At 47.6% G+C, this 22,816-nt stretch overlaps 1 protein-coding gene across 3 annotated transcripts; it reads left to right on the top strand.

Moving 5' to 3' along the window:
* Window positions 1-6,574: 6,574 nt before the first annotated feature.
* Window positions 6,575-20,307, top strand: TAGLN3 (transgelin 3). Of its 3 annotated transcripts, XM_079922321.1 has the most exons (6): window positions 6,575-6,830; window positions 7,130-7,311; window positions 8,502-8,676; window positions 18,346-18,448; window positions 19,850-19,987; window positions 20,093-20,307. In XM_079922321.1, exons 2-6 carry the CDS (start codon window positions 7,132-7,134, stop codon window positions 20,295-20,297), a joined length of 801 nt encoding a protein of 266 aa, XP_079778447.1. In that variant the 5' UTR covers window positions 6,575-6,830; window positions 7,130-7,131; the 3' UTR covers window positions 20,298-20,307. The 3 variants fall into 3 exon arrangements, with proteins under 3 accessions (XP_079778447.1, XP_079778448.1, XP_079778449.1); XM_079922322.1 differs by having other exon boundaries at window positions 6,575-7,311; XM_079922323.1 differs by having other exon boundaries at window positions 19,850-20,228.
* Window positions 20,308-22,816: the final 2,509 nt, after the last annotated feature.

The following is a 22,816-nucleotide window of genomic DNA, read 5'->3' as shown; positions in this document are numbered from 1 at the left end:
TTTATTTAGCTTGCATGTGTCAAAAATTTCTTTAACTCATTAATAAGAGAACCAGCAAATGGTAAACCTGGTTCAAAGGACAATTGCAGAAACATTTATAGGTTTTGAAGAATGTTGGGATAAAATTCCTGTGCTGAAAAGAGTTAACATAGCAGATGACTGCTTCTCCTCAGAGAGACCTGCTTACAAAGTTCGCCCTTGGCTAGCATCTGGGAACTTGGATTTTAGGAGTGTCCCAGCATTCTGTTAGGGAACTGTTGATCAAAACCGCCAGCCTCGGCCAGACACAATGATAACCACTTGCCTGAGTTGTCTCACAACAGGAGGTCCCAATAAAGAACAAGGTGCTGCCACCGAAAACTAACCAGGAAAATTCGGGATGGGCCGAAAGGAGGAGGGAGGAGGTGATATGCCCTGCCTACCTCCCAGAAACCCTCACGCTGAAATCCATCTTGGCAGAGAGGTGCATGTGCCACCAGGAAGGACCCTGAGTCAGAATGATTGGCCAGAGGCAACCCGGAAACTAATCCCATCACAGTAAAACCTATGGGGCTTCCCTGGTGATGCAGTGGTTGAGAGTCCGCCTGCCGATGCAGGGCACATGGGTTCGTGCCCCGGTCCAGGAAGATCCCACATGCCGCGGAGCGGCTGGGCCCGTGAGCCATGGCCGCTGAGCCTGCGCGTCCGGAGCCTGTGCTCCGCAACAGGAGAGGCCACAACAGTGAGAGGCCCGCTTACCGCAAAAAAACAAAAAAAAACCTATGACTGCGAGCCACGTGGCAGAGCAGTCCTCCTGGGTTCCCTTACCCTGCTGCTCTCCACCTGGGTGTCCCTTTCCAGTAAAGTCTCTTGCTTTTTCAGCACGTGTGTCTCCTCGGACAATTCATTTCCGAGTGTCAGTCAAGAGCCCACTCTCGGGCCCTGCAAGGGGTCCGCCTTCCTGCAACAATTCCAGAACTGATCAAAGTGGCTCACTGTGCCTAAATCGTCTGTACAAACAATGTGGTTTGTACTGGACAAATGCTCTCCTATGAGTCTGGAATTTTGGTAGGTGCCAAGCAGAGACTGCCCAAGTGGCCAGCTCCCAATAAACACTGGGCACTGAGTCTCTGACAAACTTCCCTGGTGGACATTTCACATGTGCTGTCACAATGCCTTGCTGGGGGAATTAAGCTCAACTTATGTGACTGTACTAGGAGAGGATTCTTAGAAGTTCATGCCTAGTTTCCCCAGACTTCACTTTGTGTGCCTTTTTCCTTTCCTGATTTTGCTTTGTATCTTTTCACTGTAATAAATCATAGCTGTGAGTCCTCCTAAAAAATTGTCAAACCTGGGGGTGGTCTTGGGGACCCCGACACAGATACAAAGCAGATTAATACCCTACAGGGCAATACAATATAATCTAGGAGGTGTCTTTCATACCAAACAAAAATCATTTACAAACCAAAAATACATCAGTGTACCACACTGCCTGATGCTAGAATGGGTTATTAGAGGATGGCAGGGTGCCTCTTCCGGGGCCTAAGCTGCCCAGACACTGCTAGGCATGAGGATTAGAAAGATGAGGAAAGGGCCCTGCCCTTTAGAGCTTTCTAGGGTTAAACATAATTATAATAAAATGTAATAAATATGATTGGAGATACATAGTATTTCTGTAGAGTCAGTACATATAGTGGTTAAAGACAGACTTCAGAGCTTGGGTTTAAGTCCTGGCTCACCATTTACTAGCCCTGTGACTGAGCCATTTACTTAACCTCCCTGAGGTTTCCTCATCTGTAAAATGTCATAATATAAACCTATTTAATAAAGCGTAAGGGTTAAGCACAACACGTCTAGAACAATGACACGCAGGAGTCACTACCATTTCACTTGTATTTTTATATGCACAAAACACAGTCCAGTGAGAAATTGGAGGGCACAATTCTTGGGGATTTAGGAAGGAAAGTGGAGGCAAGGAAGTGAGTAGGTCTTCTGAAACTGAACTGGATTGGAACTTCCTAACCTCAAGATCCCAAATTGGAATGTTAGCTGTATGGTATCCATCAATGGCTAGGAAAAGGGAGGGGGAGGAAACTTGACTATCTAAAGGCATGAAAAGCTGTCTTAAAATTTAATCTAGCTTTGCAGAGGTTAGCATCATAAATACCAAATGAGTTTGAAGCAGTGGGATTTAGTGTATTCTAGTACATTGTTAATTCCTTTAGTGTGCTTTTGTATTTTTCTCCCAAAGCTCTTTTTTTTTTTTTCTAAAACCACTCCATGCCTTGTATTCAGTGACATGGTAAATGCTTGAACAGCCAGCAGGCCCTCAGTGCCTATCCTCTGGAACCCCTGCACTGATTTAAAAGCAGCGACATGACCCCTCTAAACAATCTCAGTGCATGCAGTGGAAGGGGATAAGGTCAATGCCAGTGGAGAGGAAGGCTAATGAGACCACAGAATACATTTGCTTTTGCAGCATCTGTTGAGCTTACAGGTACTTCCAGACACATATCTACACGGTAGGCTGTTCTCTGAGCAGCCAATAGAAAGGTCTGTGAGGAGGAGAGAAGGAAAGGAGCTTTGGGCAAGGCTGAATTTTATAAAGCACAGAGATACAGAGCAAAGAGAACATTACTTGCGACATAACCATTCCCAAGGCAGTGCCCAAAGGGGATATGTCGACTTTTCATTACATTTTAAACTGTTAAAAAAACAAACAACTAAGGAACTCATTTTCTGAAGGAAGAAAGAAGATCGGTGGAATTTATATATACCTTTTTTTTTTTAAAGGAAAGAACCAATAAGATTTTCCAACTTGTCTTTTTAATGTAAATGTATTTATTTATTTATTTTTGACTGTTTTGGGTCTCCGTTGCTGCGCGCGGGCTTTCTCTCTAGTTGCGGCGAGCAGGGGCTACTCTTCGTTGCGGCGCGCAGGCTTCTCATTGCGGTGGCTTCTCTTGTTGCGGAGCACGGGCTCTAGAGCGTAGGCTCAGTAGTTGTGGCGCACAGGCTTAGTTGCTCTGCAGCATGTGGGATCTACCGGGACCAGGGCTCGAACCTGTGTCCCCTGCATCGGGAGGCGGATTCCTAACCACTGCGCCCCCAGGGAAGTCCCAATATACCTTTTTAAGATCCCCTTTCATTACAGACCTAAAGTCACTTTTTAGTTTAGAAACACAATCATGTAATATGCATAACTTGGTTTAATGAAAAAATATGATGTTTTGGTACATTTAGAGAACATACCTAGAAAAATGTAGGTAATTTTTTTAAACGAAATTTGTCTTTTGAAGAAACTGTCCTCTCTATTTTCTTGAGCTTTCAGATTTTTACTGACAGATAAACTTCTACTTGAAAAGAAGCTCAAATCTCAGCTTCTCACTGAAGCCTTTCCTACCTCATCCTCATCTCTGTGTCCAAGAATTTTGACGATGGGTCCTCTGTGCTCTCTCACGAACAGCACTCCGCTGAGGCCTTTTTGATAGAACTTACTACATGGAAATTCTCCGCTTATATGCCAACCTCCCTCTCTCAAAGGACCATTGAGATGAGGAGCTTCGTTCTGACACTCTTTAACCCCAGGTGTCCCTGGCCATGCCACACCATCTCCTTATGCACTTTGTAGTGTTAATACTCCCTTCTGTTCTGACCTTGGCACTCTTCTCATGCAACTTACTTATTCACCTTGAGCAACTTCACGCAGGTTCCTGGTTTTAACTGCTATCTGCACGCAGATGATTCAAGTACTTTCCTTCATTCCAGATTTTTCTCTTTAGCTCCAGATGCATAAAACTGAATGACCGGGATGGATTGTGGTGGCCCTCCCAAATGCAGTAAGTCCAAACGCTATTATCTTCCCCCTTAATGTACCTCCCAACTTATGGTCCCCTTACAATAATTGGTGTAACCGTGACCCCTGTTATACAAATCAAACCCTTGAGTCATTCTGACCCTCTCCTTTTCCTGCGCCTAAATCAGATCTGATGGCTCTTTTTCTCTATGAAAACACTCAAGCTCATTTGCGTGATACATAAGCCCAGTGGCAAGGCCAGTAAATATTCAACAACTAGCTGGGTGGGGAGGGGAGCCCCGATTTGCAGCATTTGCCAACAACCAGCTATACTCTTGTCATAGCTGGTTTAAAGCTACCACTGGGACGTCACTGAATAAAAGGAAGCTGGGAAGACATGGCCAGTACCAGACTGTTACATAGTATATACCCCATATAGAGACAATAAGCATAAATATCCTTGAAAACATAAGTAATAGCAAAATGTAGCAAAATAAATTAGGAAGTGATCCGTTTTGAGTATTTAACCTTTGCTTTTAATATAACATATTTAAGTGTAAGCTTACATAATTTAAGTGGTTACAGCGGCTGAGTTTAACAACTGGCTTTCAAAATTCCTGAAAATTTAACCATGGACATTTGCAAGCACTCTACTTTGTAATCTGGAGACTGTCTGACATTCCAGCTTTATTTCTGTGTCTCTTCCCTTTAACCCTATGCTTTGTTGATATTAGAACATGTTCACCTTCTTACATAAGCTGCCTTTGCTAGCAACGTTCCCAATCCCTCCTGCCTCATCCCATTCACTAGGCAAACACCTAAGTTTTTAAAACACCTAAGTCTCTTTTGAGACTTAAAGTCATCCCATTCATAAATATTTTCGCTAATTTCCTACCCTCTTCCTCCAGATATAAATGTACCTGAGTACCCTGTGCATATTTTTAGCATGACACCTGGTTGGCATTTATGGTTTACAAGTTTAATGTTGCTGGTAGACCATGTTGCCATATCTCGTTCATTTCTTTTTTAAATCTCAGATACATAGACCCTTTTAAAAAGTTGTTGAAAAAATTATAATATTTATAGGCACTCAGTAAACAGAAGTTTGAGCCAGTTTCCACTGTCACCACCCAGGGGATCAAGTGGTTTTTCTTTAATGATTTCCTATTGATTTCTGGACACTTCTAACCTTCTAGGCCTTGCTTGGACTCTCCTCTTTGCCATTGTATCCTCTCCAGAACCGTGATTTCAATCATTCATTTAAAGTACCCCACTTATTTTGTTACAATGGCAAAAAAATCTTCGGGTACAAAAGATCTGCAAAACAGAGTCTGAAAAAAAAAAAAAGGCAAATGTACATCTTTTAGAATTATTTGTTTTTTCTGTTTTTTTTTTTTTTTTTTTTTTTTTTTAACAAACCAACATCTTCCTTAGAGCAATTCCAGCCACAGAGGAAATAACATGCTTCCTGTTTGGGCTTCTGTTTCCTTAGTCCCGGGTTGGAACTGACCTTATTGCTGCCACCAAGATGCAACTGAGTGACTTCCAAAATTCTGCTGACAACTTCCCTGCTCTGAACTCTACCCCTGAGCTCCAAGTCTCTGGAGCCAGCTCTGCTGCCTTTAAAGCTCCTTCAACTGACGATTCCATGCAGCATGCAGACCTGCATCCGTCAGCCCCTGTCATGCCTTTTTCTAAACCTACTGCTCGCCTCAAAGCTCTGATTCTCTCACAACCGGTTTTCACAGAGCTCTCTCTCCTATGCCTTCAACTACTGACCACTAAGTCTTTTCTCAAGCAAACCACCCACATATCTACTAAGTAATTAAATTTTCAAGAGTCCAGGCCCCAGCTGGCAGGAGATTTTTCTCAATACATGTATTGTTTGAGGTCATTTCCCGCATAGCTTCTAATCAATTTCCCACAGCGACAAAGATCGCTATCCCACGTACTAAAATTGTTTTATCTAATGTTCTGAGTCAATTGATCTGTTCTAGAGGAAAAATTTATATTTTATTTCTCTCCAGCACAGAACTTGGCACAGTTAAGTGCTCAAAAAAAATATTCATTGAATGAACCAAAGAACAAAATATATGGTGTTTTTTTCCCATGAAAAGTACCCAAAGACTTACCCAACACCAACAAGACTTAATCTTTATTCCCAAGTGGCTTACAGTCTAGGAAAACAAACTACCAAGCCCTTCAGTATTTATAAAAATTTCGGGCCAACTTAGGTCTAATGATTTCTCCCGAGGTCTTGTTTGCTCACACCAGATACGCAGTTACCACTGACAGTGTGTCAGCGGTGCCTTTCTGATCCTTAATTAAACAGATGAAATCTTTACACTCTATCAAGACCTTTCACTCCAAGCGTTCTTAGCACGTTGAGCTCCTTGTAATTTATAAAACGTACTCTCAGTGTCTTTCGATTAAAAATGGCATTAAAACGCTACTTTCCTTGAATAAGTCAAACTGAGGCACAACAGTTTCCCACCAGGTTGGAAGTTTCGGGATGGAATCTGGCTGACAGCTGAACAAGCTAATGGTTGCAGCTCACAGCCCTGCCCCTCCTGCCCCACCAGACAACTGTTCCCTCCAGGCAGGGGGAAAGTGGTCTGGCAACTCCTGACAGATGGACAGCTGACGGAATGGACCCTCCCACAGGCCTCGTTCCGTGTGCAGCTGTGCGCTGGTCTTGTGTACAACCGGCTGTTCCCCAGAGGAGGGGGAAGAATTGTGCTGCTGAGAAAGCCGCTCTCAGCGGGAGGGAGGCGGGCGGGCTAGACTGACACACGAGAGGGCTGGCTTTTTGGACGGCTCTTAGCAACGGCCCTGGTTTGACCCTCCTCAGCCATGAGAAAATAGAATCAGTGTACCATTCTTCCAGGCGCGATGCAGCATCCGCAGCTCTACGTCAAGGGGGCCTTCCTCCCGGCCTGTTAATTACCAGCTCTTTCCCATCTCAGGGTTCCTGCCTTTGCAAAGTGTTCCTGGGAGGAGGGAAGAAACGACCACCCCCCAGCCCCCTTGCTGCCTGGGGGCTTCAGGCTTGATTGTGAGTCATTGTGCATCGTTTCGTCTCATTGATAGACGGGACCGAGAGGGGGGCTTCCAGCCCCCCTGGACCGGCAGGGGCTTTATTCTAAGAGTCACTGGCGCTGCGCTTTTCCTCCCCGTTTGTAGGTGAAACCCCAGTGGCTTCATTGGCTCCTTGATTTAAACCACGCCCGGCTTGCTGCCGGCTTTGCTGCTGCTGGGCCAGGAGGCCCAGCCACATCCCAACCCCGTCTGCCGGGAGCCCGGGCTGCTGCTGCTATTGTGTGGATGCCCCGCGTGTCCTCTCTTCTCTTCCAGAGATGGCTAACAGGGGCCCGAGCTACGGCTTAAGCCGAGAGGTGCAGGAGAAGATCGAGCAGAAGTACGACGCGGACCTGGAGAACAAGCTGGTGGACTGGATCATCCTGCAGTGCGCCGAGGACATACAGCACCCGCCCCCTGGCAGGGCCCATTTTCAGAAATGGCTAATGGACGGGACGGTAAGGGCGGGCAGCGATCTCGGATGCTGGGGCGGTGGGCTGGGAAACCCTCCAGGGTCTCCTCTTTTAACGAGAGGCCACCGGAGGAGCTGCGCCTTGCCAAGCTCCTTCTCGGGGGGAGGGGGCCGGGAATGCCTTTATCTCTTCGGGACTGGAAGGTCTGGGCTCCCTGCACAATTCCCTCGCTGGATTAGAGGACTCTCCACCCATCCCAGACATCACAGGTTCCTCCTGAGTTGTTGGGAAATTCGAAGTCCTTTTGCTTTTTCCAGTGAGAATAGAGATAAGTATTTCCCTGAGATCTCTCCAGCCTTCCTGGTGCATCAGCTCCTCTGGCGGGTGCGGGGGGGGGGGGGGGGGGGGGGCGCGGCGGCACTCCTTCCCCCAGGGGAATAGGTTGGATACATAGTAAAACAAAAGAAGGGCTGGAGGGGCAGGACTCACCACCTTCCCATTCTTCCTGGAGCCATACGCCTTGGGGATGCTTAATGCCTGTTTGTCGAATGGATGGATTCTCTTGAAACTGAAGGGAATCCTTATTTGATAACTGCTTGTCTAAGGAGATGCTCGCGTGTGTTTGGGTGGTTGGAGACCACAGGCTCTGCTGATTCCAACAAGCCCGTCTTTTCCCGCAGGCTGTGATTTACTGTTACATAACTGCTATCTCACGCTTCTGTCCGGTTATGCCCAGCGCTTTGTTTATAGGGATCTGGGGGTACCCACCCAGTTCGGCTCCTTTACACATCATTAGCTTTTACTGGATGAGTTATTGAAGCCTGATTCTGATCTGCCTTTTGAAAGAAGAAATAATATTAGAGTCCATCATTTAATCTCTCCGGGAGCCGCTAACTCTTCCCTCCATTGAAAGTCTGAAATCGTGGCCTCATCACTGCACATCATTCCCTCTCCATAAACCTTCTTTCGCTCACCCAGCAAAAGGAAAGGAGGGAAGAGGACTCCCGGGCTCTCTGTGGTCAGGAGTAGCCCTGAGAATGGAGTCGCCTGGGTCTTTGAGGTTCGGTATGGGAGCCTGGCCACCCAGCTCAGAACCCGTGCCTTCCTGGGGTACAAGATGGGCCCACGCTCAAACCCGTGGGCTGTGCCCTGTGAGGCCCAGGATTCACTTTGCTTTGGTGGGGGGGTAAATACAAAGGGAAACGCTGATTCTGCCTCCCCCTTTCCCTCTTCAGGTCTTGTGCAAGCTGATAAACAGTTTATACCCACCCGGACAAGAGCCCATTCCCAAGATCTCAGAGTCAAAGATGGCTTTTAAGCAGATGGAGCAAATCTCCCAGTTCCTAAAAGCTGCGGAGATCTATGGCGTCAGGACCACTGACATTTTTCAGACCGTGGACCTTTGGGAAGGTAAAGCCCTCGTGCCTTTGGGATCATTCTTCCCTCCCCCCACCCTTTCGCTTTTCTCTTTGTGAAACCTGCCCACAGTGTTCTTCCACGTATCTCCAGGCGTGTGTGTGCGTGTGAGGGGATTATCAGCTGTTACCCGTGAGCACTGTTAGCCTCCCACTTTGTGATGTTCTATATTGAAAGGGTTCCTCCTCTAAGGAGCACACACCCCAGAACACAGCAGGGACCCCAGCAAACTAACTGGTAAACAGAAGCCTCCGTGGAGAGGAAGCTAAAACGGTTACACGGAAGCCTCTCCTTCTTACCCCTCCCACAATGTACTTTTTCCCCACAAGTGATAGCTCCTGGAGGAGGGGGGGCGGCGAGTACGCTTCTGACTCACCAGCAGCCAGGCTTATAGACAAAGCTGCCTGGTGCAATTTTGTCATTCGATCTGAGAAATAGATAGCACCCCACCCTTTTACTAAACGATCATCTGGGAGCTTTGTGACTATACCTTCCAGATGTGTATTTTCTTAGAGAGGATGACAAATGACTTTTTTCTTTCATAGTCGTGAATTGATGTAAGAAATCTAACAAGGCATAAAAAGGAAATCAAGTTTCTGGACATATTTAACAATCCACCATGATTAGGGCAAATGATGTGGATGGAGGTACCGCCAGAGAATTTGGGACCCGTGGTCTTAGGGCTAGTGTCCCCCAGAGCCCAAATGTGCACACCATCCATGCGACTGTTCCACGTCGGGCCTGCTGGGGGGACAGACAGGTCCCAGCAGGACAGCCAGGTTGACCCTGCACTCTCATGCTCATTGTCACTAGCTGTCATCAGTGGCCCGACCAAGAGGGTGCCCAGCGTAGTGACCCAAGTGGCTCTGCTGACAGGGAGAATGGACTAACTCTCTCCTGTGATCAAGAGAATGATAGTCAAAGGGGTATTCAAATGATGGTTGAAACGGATTTCTAGCAGAGGACCATTCTACTAAACAACTTATAAAGAAGCCATTGCCTGCTTAATCCTCACCCCCTTCTCCATGTCATACACAGAGCTGGCATTTCCTCTTTCCTTCACAGATGAGTAGTTAAAATCCTAAGACGCCAATCAGTTTATCAGTAATGTTTTGCCATTATTTAGAAACTCAGATATTCAGACCTTCAGGCCAGGCTGTTGGACTTCATGGACACTTGCCTCCAAATCCCCACAGAAGGTCACAGTTGAGACTTGGTCCCTGCTTTTTAGGTCAAAGCTATGATGACTTTCCCTTGCTGATAAAAACTCCTGCTGCTTATTGATATTTTCCTCTACACTAGGCATGGTACTCGTGCCTTTCTGCATAACGCCAATCAATTCTCCTAACAATTCCAGGAGGTGGGTGTTAGGAATTTCCCCATTTTATAGATGATGAAACTGGAGCTCGCCCATTATCGCTCGTATAGATCATATGACTGGCTAGTAATTAGCAGAGCCAGGACTCAAACTCAGCCTCCGTGATGCCAAAGAGTAGGGCCTTAACTAGTCTGCCATGCCATGCTTTGGCCAGGATGCTGTTTCCTTATCCTACACCGTGAGTGTGCTGTTGAGTCATAACAGTGACTGATGAGATGAAGAGTAGGGGGAGGATGATTCAGGGCTGTGTGGGATGGAAGGTGAGAGACCCAGTACTTGGAGGTTTGTATAAATGGAAGGGGTCCCAGTGAGACCCCCCAAGTACAGGAAGTATATACGAGGAGGAAGAAACTGGGAGGGCTACGGGAGATGGGGATCCCAAGGGTGCTTTTCTGTGTTGAGGATGCTCTGTTTGCCTTTCCCCTTTTTCCAAAGACCACACAGGTGAACTGTACACCCAGGAGGTGCTGGTAGTGAAGGGGAGGAGGATAGGAAACAAAGGTCCCTGATAAGCAGAGTAGGTGGAAGTCTACACCACCTGCCCCAGCCCTGTGTGTCAGATACCTCTTAGGGAAGAGGGAAGTTGAGAGGCATCAGTGTGACTGCAGGAGCCTGAGATGGGGTGGTGGACAGATGGGCTCCAGGGCAGGGTGTTGCTCTTAGAACAAGGGAACAAGGCGGACACTGAGGGGTCTCATTCCCAGGGCAAAGAAATAAGGAAGGAGAGCACTCCCACGGTGTTGTGGCTGAGATGCTATAGGCAGGACAGCTGGCAATAGAACAGATGCTTCGGAGGGTCCAAATGGCCTCTAGAGGCACCAGGGCCTGGCGGCCCCGTCCATGGAGAGGCAGCTCAGGATTGAGGTTTGGGAGATTCAGTCTATTTGCTGGAGGGGACACTTGACATCCCCCAAGTGCACCGTCTGCAGCTCAGGCTGGAGCTGCTGACCATACAGTGAAGCAAGAGACAGGAAAGTGGGTTGCTTTGAGCAGAGAAACGGGGAGGGACGGCAGCCTTGGGCGAGCCCAGCACTGAGACCCATGGAACAGCAGCATGGAGAAGTGCGAGGCTGGATCCTTCTGCCAGAGCTGCTTGTCACTCGTGAATTTAGGGATGAGTAAGCTGGAATCAAAGGGATGCCACTGGGCGGGCTGGCACGTGTTGACGTGCCTGTGCGCGTGTGAGGTTGTCCATGTTTGTGTGCTCAGCTATTGGACTGGCCATCCCCTTAGCTTAGTCTCACATTCTTCCCACTCTTCTGCACCTGGGCTGGGGTTTTAATGCTCTTCTCAAATTTCAGATTACTCACATTCACTCCTGATCCCGGGCACTGTGGTCATGGTGGCTGTGGCTCTGAGCGGCCGGCCCTCCTTGCCTGGGAGCTTCTCCTCCTCCTCTGCAGGCATTTTAGGCTCAGCAGCTCTCAGTCTCCCATCTCCCCTGCTTGGCATCTTCCTAAGTAGGGCTCTGCTTGCCCATGGCTGCCCATGACTCTGTGCTGCTCTTATGTTGCAGATGAATAACGCCGCAGGAGCCAGGGCTCGCCAAATGCCTTCTCATTTATCTTCAGTTGTTTAGACAGGCAGGCGTCCCAGATGTACCCTCTCTCCTGAAACCCTTTTTAGATGCAAGGCGAAATGTTTGGAATGGACTCAGGGGGCAACCAGAATAAAAGGTTCAAGGCTTTAAGAAGGAACCCAGGGCTGAATGGCCTAAAAAACAACCCAACCTCAGAGATATAGACAAGGCTCCTGGAGTTCCCCTCAGAGGAAGCTGGGGTGACCAGTTCCCTTCAGTGATGGGGGAGAAGTGAGGGCAGCTTAGAGCCGTGGAAGGGGACTGGAGAGATCTTTCTCATGGAAGAGAGACGCTAGATGCCGGGCAGGTTACTTTGAGATTCGCCCTGAGAACCTGGAAAGGGCGGGCGGGGCCGTCTCAGCTGTGACTTACGAGAGCACAACGGAGGTTAGCTTTCAGCATCTCTTCAGTGGAGGGAGACAGGGAAGGAGAGGAAGGGAGTAGACAGAAAATGAGGTGTGTGTGTGTGTGTGTCTCACTCTCGTGAGAGCGAGTGAGTGTGCTGGTCAGAAAGCCTGCAAAGAAAGCTTACCCTGAAGGTAGGAGAGTGCAGGCTCCTAAGTTAGAAATTAGACCACTCTGTTCAAACCTCTGTTTCACCACCTATCAATGAACTTTTCTAAGCTTCCGTTTTCTCAGCTGTAAAATGGGGATAATAGTGTCTGTTTCACAGGCTTGATATGGGGTGTAAATGAGATAATGCATTAAAAGTGCTTAACACAGTGCTGGAAAGAACAGACCATAATATATGGTAGCAATGTTCAAAAAGACTAATAGAAAATAAGGGCGGCAGGAGCAAGGCTGGAAGGGCACATATTCTGTCTCAGAACAGACGGACTTCATGAAGCGCCTCACACAGCAGCTGGTAGGGTTGCCTGGATGACCTTTGCCCTCTCTGTCATCTGAGGTGCCTTCACCTGATTGACCATTCTCCAAAACGAGGGGCCACCTCTATGGGTCTCCTCATTGACTTTTTTCCACCTCGTGGTCATTACCCTTTATGTATTTCCCCACGATATAGTATTGCTTTGTCAATTCCAGACCCTGGGATCGTGGTACTGTGGAAAGAGCATGAGTTTTGGAAACTAGCTACATACTAGCTACGTGACCTTGGTTAAGCTGCTGAGCTTCTCAGAGCCTCAGTTCCCTTCCCTGTAAACAGCACCTCCCTTGCAGGGTTCTTTCAAGAATTAACTGTATAAAATGCCTAGCACAATGCCCGGCTAAGAGACACCTAATAAATGTTGGCTTTTTTCTCCTCTGTTGTTAGTCCATCAGCAACTAGCCTTTTTGGTTCCCATGACTAACCAGGCAACGAGCATTAGCCACCTAGAATTCTAGAATGTCAGAGCAGGCAAGACTCAAAGATCAATCAACTCTGATTGCTCTTCTCCATAATCCTGCTGACGAGGATCCGGGACACATGGCCTTGTCCTGCCTCCCTGTTCCCCTCCTTGATGACTGGGTGTTGGAGGCTGGTTTATACCGGGGGGGCAGAGTGCCTGGAAGGTCCAAATATGTCCTCTGGGAGGTGTCGCTGTATGTGTCATTCCTCAATAGCAAGAACAGAAGAGACATTTCACCCAATGTGAGAGCTGTTCTGGGATATCGTACGGTACCTGTAGTGACTCAAGATAGTACAGAAATGTCTGCCGCCTGAAGCCTCCTTTTCTCTCAGTGCAGCCTTCACCGCATTTCCTGCAAGCACTGCTCATACCACACTTGAGTTTGGCAGGCTCTTCCTGCAGCGGTGGTCCTCCAACTGCAGTGTGCATCAGAATCTACTGGTAGGCTTGTTAAAACACAGATTGCTGGACCCCAGCCCCAGAGTTTCGGAGGTATTAAGTCTGGGGTAGGGCCTAGGAATTTGCATTTCTTACCAATTCACAGGTGATACTGCTTCTGCTGGCCTGGGAACCCCACTAGGAGAACCACTTCCTTACAGATTTTCTCCAGGGAGGCAAGCAACAAAAATTCATAAAGCCCGCAGAGCAGCCCAACCTACCCTCTGACATTTGTCCCTTATCCAAAGCAATAATTTTTCTGCTCTGAGTGGAGAATTGGGGGCTATGTCTAAGTTATTACTCAGGGAAATAAGAAGTGGTTTCTTCATCCACTGACCGCTTTCTCTGTAAGTCCCAGAAAGATGAAAAAAAAACAACCCAGTATTCTAAGAGTTACAAGGTTGAGTCAAGACTAATGTAAAATAGGGCGGGCTTCTCTGGTGGCGCAGTGGTTGAGAGTCCGCCTGCCGATGCAGGAGACACAGGTTCGTGCCCCGGTCCGGGAGGATCCCACATGCTGCGGAGCGGCTGGGCCTGTGAGCCATGGCCACTGAGCCTGCGCGTCCGGAGCTTGTGCTCCGCAATGGGAGAGGCCACACAGTGAGAGGCCCGCGTACCGCAAAAAAAAAAAAAAAAAAAAAAAAGACTAATGTAAAATAGAAGTAACTCCAAAGCAAAGAGTTTTGAATGTAAGACTGATTTTTAGTATTGAAAGTAGAGTGTCCAACCTGACTTTACCCGCCCAGATGTAACTTCTCTGGCCTTTTCCTTTCTCTTTACCCTTCTTTTTATTTTTTCTTCCCAAAGACATGTGTAAGATAGCATGAAAGTAATAAAAAAAAATTAAGGGAACAAAATCCTTGTTCAAGTATCTCTATGGTAAAAGTCTTCAAACTTCATGGGCACTAAGAATTCCTAGGTCGGGGCAAGGGGTACTTATAATGCAGAACCCTTGGTCCCTCTCCCCAGAGATGACCATTTAGTAGCTGGAGTGTAAGACCACACCTGGGGAGACATTGCTTTGTGATAATGCAATAAACAGGGAATACAGTACTGTCAAGTCAAAGTGTCAGTTGCTCTCTGAGGTTCTGACAAGGAGAGCTACTGTGCCACCATCTCTTTTGACAACTTCGAGTCTAATATTAGCTTCCCCCCATGATAGAGAGCTAGAAGAGTCCAGGAACCTGATTGAAATCCTGAGCTGTTAGTGTAAACTTGACCCCTCTCTTTCGTGTATCACTTCCTTCTATGGCCAGCGGTCTCATCTGTTGATCACCACCCGGACTCAGTCTTATTCCTGCGTTCCCAGCACCTAGAAAATTCCCAACACCTAGTTGGTACTTCTTTAGAACTGTTCTTCTTCTTCTTGGAAAACTAGCTTGAGCAGCAGTTTTCAAACTGTCTTGCCCAAGTTTCTGGGGGTACCTTTCAGGGAACAAAGAGATTCCGGACTGCTGGAGCTCTGAGCAGGCTCCCAACTTGTATCAGAGCCCTTTAACTATTGATGTGACTTCTGACTTTGTGGACGATAGCTCTGAAGCAAGGAATTACTGCTTAACAACTTTTATTTCGTGCCTGCCACATGCCAGACGTTGGGATGCTTTTAAAAATTAAAAGCTGAAGTACTGAGGCAGTGCTTGCTTATGCAGCAGAATCATCGCAGGATATTGTCCCAGAATCTGAATTTTCAAGATCCTCAGGTAATTCTTCTGCTCAGTTCAGTTGGGAGTCACCAGGTGAAACCCATGTATCTCAAAGTTGTCTGATGGCATGAATCAGATGGGGAGATTATTAAAAATACACACTCCCAGGCCCCACCCCAGGACTGCCAAATCAGTCTGTCCAGGGATGACCTCAAATTTCATATTTTTAAAAAGGCCTTCCAACCCCAGCCCATAAGTAGTCCCAGAAGCTTGGGAAACCATGTTCTGCAGCAGGCTGGGTTCTAGGCAGATGGTACACATTGTTGGGATACAAGAAGTTCAGCTTTTGTTGCTTTATAACTGGTTCGCTTCACAGATCTTCCCTCATCTCACTGCTCCTTCAGACATTTCAATTTTTGACCCTCAGCTACAGGATTCAGTCTCCACAAACCGCCCCCTTCTACCCAACAGCACTTGATCTGGGCTTCTGAACTGTCAAGACAAATGAGGCTGGAAAGAGACCCTCCTCCCATTTGGTTAGCCCAAAACACTGGAATTCTTTCCCAGGAATGTCTATTAGAAAATGAACTAGACACGAACTGGTTACAGAAGGCAGATTTCCGTTTGTTATGTTATTTCGAATCTTGACAATAATTATCTTAACTTGATGGGCAAACTGATGGGGGACTCTGGGCCCCAACTGCTTTCTTTTGCTTTCATCTTATTTAGGTTGAGACCTTGAGAAATTATTCCAGACAAAACATAGACTTATGGTCATTTGAAGTTTGTGCCCCAGATTTTGTGGGGCCCAAGAACTACTCCCCATTTGTATCCCTCCAGTGCCTCCCTCTGGCCACCCTTCAGGTCATTCCTGATCTGAGCACTGTGCCTCCCAACCAACCTGTGCTGGGGACCCATGGGAGATGGCAGTGTGGCCTCCTGGACTGATTACAGGCTTTGAGTTCAGACAGACCTGAGCTAGATCTGGGCCCTGATTCACTTGTTGGGTGGCTCTGGGAAATTAATTAACCTCCCTGAGTTAATTTTCCCATCCACACATTGGGAGGAATCATATCAAGTCCACAGGGGCAAGGTCACTTATAATAAAGTGTCTAGCCTATCATTTATAACAAATCTCTTCTCTCTGGCCCTTTCTTTAAAAAAAAAGCTTTTCCAGTTTGTTCCTGTCTAATGCCTCCTTCCCCAGCTTCTTCTGCCCCAATGGTGCAATTACTTCCTTTTGCACTCTCCCAGGATGAGGGTGGGGTGAGAATTATAGGTCAGGGGGCCTGGATATCTTACCCTTGCCCCCAACTTAATTCCCTGTGTCCTTTCTGGGTTCATGCAGATATATACGCATTAGCCATATGTGGTGGGGACTGGGTCTTTGGTTTAACAGAGTTTGCTTCCCACCCCGGTCTCCAGGGTAGTATCTGTGGCTGGTTGCCAGGTGCCAGGCTCCACATTTCCCCAGATCCTGGACATGCCAGATGCGCGCTGTTTCCAACCACCAGAAACAGATTTCTGGTGTGCTTTACGTACAGAGTAGAGATGAGTGATGTACCTGGACCTTCCTAAGCCTCCACGTGCTTCATAGTTTCTTGAGGTTCTCTTTAATGACTCACTGCTTGAAAGCAAACCTTCCTCCTATCTCTTCCCACGGTGATCCTTCAAAATATCATCATGCCAGTTCTATCAAAAAAAAATGTATCCTGTAATACAGTGACAGTTACAGAAATGCTTTTCATCTGCGGAAGAGAAAGATCATTCTCATAACCTCCTCTGCGTTTCCTCTCTCTGCCTTCTCAGTATCCCTTGTGCCCTCCTCCTTCCATCTGCTGCCCAGGTCCTCCTTTCTCCACCACCCCAGCTGTTCCTTGCTCCTGGGGGGCTCTGCACTGAGAACCTCACATCCTTGTATCCATCAATCCATCCCACAGGGCCTCAGGATCCAGGAAATCATCCTGTGGTTAATGTGGGACGGGGGATGGGGAGAGAGCAAGGAAAGAAGGATCTGCTGTCTCTCTCTCCTCTTTGAATAAATGGACATCCTGACCTGGACTTCCTCTGTGGGCCCTAATTGTTTATTTTGTTAGAGTTATGCTCCATTCTCACTTTCTGTCTGCCTTTCCCCTGTAATTCTGTATTCCCCAGTGACCGGGCTGCAGCAGCCCAGCCGGAGATTACAGATGGTTCACTGGGTCTCAAGAGGACCTTCAATGCTTGCCCTTGACTTTCACAGCCCCTGCCAGGCTGAATGCAGCCACCCTGCCCCCGCCTAACCCTTCAGCTTTTGCACTCCACACTCGTGCGTGGACCTTCGATCTGGTTCTAAATTGCGGGGCCAACCACACAGTAGCATCTTTCCCTTTCCTTGTCCAGGACACGTCGGTCCGCTGGAAGGGGGGAGGGGAGAAAGGATGGGAAGAGGAGGCTGCCTTGTAGCCCAGTGGATGAAGGGTCCCTGGGCTCCTCGGGTGACAATGTCCCCCTCCACTGTGTGAGGGAGCACACCACACATTTCTCTCTCTCTCTCTCTCTCTCTCTGTCTCTCTCTCTCTCTCTCTCTCTCTCTCTCTCACACACACACACACACACACACACACACAAGCCATTTATTTATTGTCTCCCTTTAGCTCTTCTCAAGCAGCACAAAATGAAGAGCTTCTCATTGTGTCACGTTGGAGTGCTCTGTGTTTATTTGCTTTTCTTCATCTGCCAGGCCTCCAGCCTAAAAAAGCCAAGTGAAGACTCAATTTGATGCACATGGGTGATTTTAGACCCTTTTAACCCAGATATAGTAAAAGAAAGAAGCCACCTGGGCTTTGGTGTCGTTGACCCACCAGTAAATTTCTTTCCGGTCCTTAGGAAAATCCTCTTGTGCAGACCTCATGCCAGCTTACCCACAGCACCTCCCCTCACCACCGCCTGCAGAACCCACCAAGGCCGGGGCCTCTGCATAGGGTAGGGACCTACCGCTGTCTGAGCTGCTCAGTGTTTGGAATGTGTTATTCACGTAGCAACTGTGAATGGATTAGAAACTCACTATCCCTGGCATGTACCATATAGAGAATAATTAGCCTGATTTTTTGCTCCTTTCTGAGAAGCTTGGCCGTGGTTGTCTTCAGGCCACTTTGAGGAGTATCTTGTATCCCTCTCCCTTGAATGTGCTCGCCTACAGCCTCCTATGGGAACTTTCTTCCCAGAGGTCCAGCCCCATCCTTCCCTCTTCCTTGGCCCTGACACATGCTTGGCTTTAATCTCTCCTTCGGCTTCCAGGGAAGGACATGGCGGCCGTGCAGAGGACCCTGATGGCTCTAGGCAGCGTTGCAGTCACCAAGGATGATGGCTGCTACCGGGGAGAGCCATCCTGGTTTCACAGGTAAAAATCCCTTCCCAGCCACACACCCTCTTCCTCCCCAGGCAGAGGAGGATTTTAACAAGAGCGAGCATCTGAAGCCTTGTAGCTCCCGGGAGGCTGTTTTGACACAAAGTCCAGCCTAGCAACAAGCACTCCCAGCCCCATAACTGAATCCCCTGGAACAAGGAAAGACGGATGCTGCCTGTTCAGGCCAATATACCACCCAGGGCAGAAGTCGTTGGGCCTTTCCTACTAGATACCTGGATCCTCCAGCTCTGCCCAGGTTATGTCTCTCTTGAGATTTGAACTTGGTTTCACTAGGAGCCAAGTAGCCTTGAATCTACTTATTTATTTAATTATTTTCCTCATGTAATGAAGGGAAAACATGTTTTATTTGCCAGGAGAGTCCTGAGACAGTCCTGTCACCCCAGTGTATCCATTGATAGCGCTGTCTGTCACTCTTGGAGGAGGCCTGAAGTGGATAATAAGTTATATCGTCATGTCAGTAAAGGGCCTTTCTCTAAAGAGATTATTTGCTTTGTTGTTTGTTTCTTTGGGGGGAGAGGGGTAGCAAGGACTCTTAAACTCCACCCCTAGCTCAGTGAGAGATGAAAAGAGCATGTTGTAGCAGATAATTGACTCTTCATTCCCCTAATCCCCTCCTCTTCTTGACAGTTAAGAAAAGGTACCAGCTTGTGACATTTTAAATGAACCTGGTCTGAAATGCTCCTAGATATCGGCCAATTGAAACCCTGGTTTTAGCCCCCATTTTGTTAGTGATCTACCATGGTCTATGCGGCCCATAAAACCAACACTATTTACTATCTGGCTCTTCATGAAAGTTTGCAAGCCTCTGGTCTAGAGTAGGAAATTTCCCCTCCTAACACCTAAATCCGTCAGCTTTAAAGCGGGACATTAATCCTTGGCCCCATACAGGGAAGGTGGAGTAGGATTAGTGACATGATTTGTAAGAAGAGCTGATTTTAATTTTCACAAGGGCTTGAGGTAACTGTGAGAAGGGGGGACAGGAAAGCTGTCTGAGAGTAAAGTATCCAGAGAGGCAGCACTTGTTCTTTGCTGTGGAAATTCTGGAAAATCACCTGAGCTTCTAAGATGTCGAGAGGTCGTGTTTCACGGCAGGGCCCGTTTGTGGTAGGACCATAGCCCAGGGTAGGGCCATATTTCATAGGATCATAGCCCAGGGTAGGACCATAGCCCAGGGTAGGATCACTGCCCAGGGTAGGGCCATAGCCCAGGATAGGATCATAGCTCAGGGTAGGGCCATAGTTCATGGCAGGACTATAGTTCTGTATAAGGCCTGCCTTTCTATTTGGTGACCCCCAGAAGAGCCTGTGTAACTGCATATCTTGGAAAAGTTTTGAAAACAGAATGACATTGTTTCATCTCACTCCCTCTGCCCAGGAAAGCCCAGCAAAATCGGAGAGGATTTTCAGAGGAGCAGCTTCGCCAGGGACAGAACGTAATAGGCCTGCAGATGGGCAGCAACAAGGGGGCCTCCCAGGCAGGCATGACCGGATATGGGATGCCCAGGCAAATCATGTAAGACGCTGCATCCCGCGACCCAGTAGAGAGGACGAACGTGCCACACCATGGTCTCTATGATAAAGAAATAGTTAGTCACCTTCTGACCTTCTCTTCTCAAAGCCTCCTGTCCCTGGTTTTTTGCAAGTGCTGCATTTCTGCCGCGAATCCACGTTGCCTACGGCTGCCACCTTCTGTTCATTTAGAACTATGCAAAGACTCCGCTTCCTTCCTCTTCATGAGCTCCTTCTTTGCCCTGAAAGCCTTCATGTACCTGATTATTTATTTATTTATTTATTTGCCAAAAATTTCCCTCCTCAACTTATAGAACGCACCGAATAAACAAATTAGTCTTGTGTCTTCAAGTGTAAAATTCCTTCCTCGTCTTAGGGACTTTGCCGGCAGGGCTGGTCTCCACTTCATTCAAGAGGCCAGCTAGCTGTAGCAGTAGAAATATAAGTTAACTTTGAGGAAGCCCTTGCAAGGTTGTATTGCTTATCTTGACAATTGCAGTAGAAGTTTAGGAACAGTTTTGCCCACTCTGACAGCCTAAACCCATGAGTTCAAGGACAAGGTCTTTTGCTCCCACATATTTTTTGAGTCCCTACCTTGTGCTTATTACGCCAGACTCTGGGGGAACACAGGAAAGAACAAGCTGAAGCCCCAGCTCTTCAAGAGCTCTGCTGTAGATGCTCAGGAGCTATCTGATAGAGGGGTGGTTTTATCAGCTGGACGGGTGATGATCAGTTGAAGGAAAGAGCATTTTTCCATTCTGTATCAACAATCTTTATCCCCACAGGCCGGATTCTGGGTCTGATGCAGACATTTATACAGCTTCTTCATTAGCCAGAAGTGAAAGCAATGTAGATTGCTCTCTTACAGTTGTTTACAGGGTCTAACCCCCTAAGACTCTTGGACATTGTCTAAGACTGAGATCTAGCTAAGATGAGAAAGGTTTTAAACATTTTCTCATCCACAGAACACTTAAGTAGGCAAGTACGCCTGGGGACCACCAACTCATCTTACTCTTTCCTACCAGTAGAAACAAGAAAAAAAAAAGTGACTCATGTTGGGACTTCCCTGGTGGTGCAGTGGCTAAGAATCTGCCTGCCAGTGTAGGGGACACGGCTTTGAGCCCTGGCTCCGGAAGATACCACATGCCGCGGAGCAACTAAGCCCGTGCACCACAACTACTGAGCCTGCGCTCTAGAGTCCATGAGCCACGACTACTGAAGCCCACACGCCTAGAGCCCGCACTCCGCAACATAAGAAGCCACTGTAACGAGAAGCCCGCGCACTGCAATGAAGAGTAGCCCCCGCTTGCTGCAACTAGAGAAAGCCTGCGCGCAGCAATGAATACCCAACTCACCCAAAAGTAAATAAAATTTTTTTTAAAAAGTGATGCATTTAATAAGAAAAGAAATAGTCTTTCACTCATATAATGAATTGTTAATTAACAAGAAAAAATAAAATAAATGAAAATATAGACACTGCCACACTCCAGATGTAGAATGATGATTTTTCAGACTGCATTCTTTGCAGTTCTAGCCTTCCATAGAGAGTTCTGTGGGATTCCCATGGGACTGGGGTGGGGGGGGGAGGCTGAATTCTGATCCCCACTCCTGCTTCAATGAGAGCGTTGCTCATTTTATCTATTTTATATATTAGGATCCAGCATAAGATTTTTAAAGACTTTTAATATTAAAAAAAAAAACAGGAGGGGCTTCCCTGGTGGCGCAGTGGTTGACAGTCCGCCCGCCGGTGCAGGGGACACCGGTTCGTGCCCCGGTCCGGGAGGATCCCACATGCCGCGGAGCGGCTGGGCCCGTGAGCCATGGCCGCTGAGCCTGCGCGTCCGGAGCCTGTGCTCCACAACGGGAGAGGCCACAACAGTGAGAGGACCGCGTACCGAACAAAAAACAAAAAAACAAAACAGGAATTCATCCTCTAGGATCCCTAGTGACCAATTCAACCACTGGTGAATTGTCCATTCCTGAAAAGATGTTATATTAACATGCAGCTGAATTCCTTTCTCAAACTTTACCTTAGATTTGCCATAAAAGCAAGAGAGAGAGGTTGATGGATCCCCACCCAAAACGAAATAAAACTGGGAGGAAGTTCCTGGTGAGAGGTGGAAGGTGCTTAGTTTCCTGTTTGGGATTGGGAGGTGGAGGGCATGGGAAATCACCTCCACCAGCGGTGTGTGGGACTAGGTGTGTGAGAGTGCTTCCAGGCTATGCCTGTGCTATTCCCCGCATGCCCTGGCTCCACCACTGCTGTGCCAGAGACACTTAAGAGGCGGAAAAGCAGCCCAATCTAGAGTGGTGCAGAGCCCAGCTGAAGGGAGGAGCAGGTAACACAGCAGGTTGCAGCATACAGGCATTTTCTTCTCCCAACATGATCCCACCGGCCCTGACAGGCTCCCCCACCCCTTCAGTCCCATCAGGTGCTTACAGCCTGGAGATGAGGGTGTTGAAAAATGTGAGGCCCTAGGACGGAGGTTTACCCGGAGTGCTTGGGATTGAGATAGGAAGTAACAGAGAATGAGAGAGTCCAGTTTGTAATTCCAAAAACAATCTGCCTCAATATATTTCCAGCTCCAGATATATATTCCCAACAGAATCGATCCAAGCTAGGGCCTGAGATGTTCTCCCTCTTCCCCATTTTGTATTTACAGTCAAGGTAGCAGATACTCTCAGGGCAATGTGAGCTCACGAGCAGCAGCTGGAAGACCCCTGAGGAGTGTAAGTACTGTCATCTAAAGACACACTGGAGCACTCTTACCAGATGAAGTGGAATTTGTGGACCAGAGAGAAGAATCATTTACAATTAGTCTAATAACATACT

Source organism: Stenella coeruleoalba (genome assembly GCF_951394435.1).
Source record: "Stenella coeruleoalba genome assembly, chromosome: 5".
In the NCBI taxonomy this organism is placed as follows: Eukaryota; Metazoa; Chordata; class Mammalia; order Artiodactyla; family Delphinidae; genus Stenella; species Stenella coeruleoalba.
Note: the sequence above shows the minus strand (reverse complement) of the source record. Positions and strands in the feature narration are given on the sequence as shown.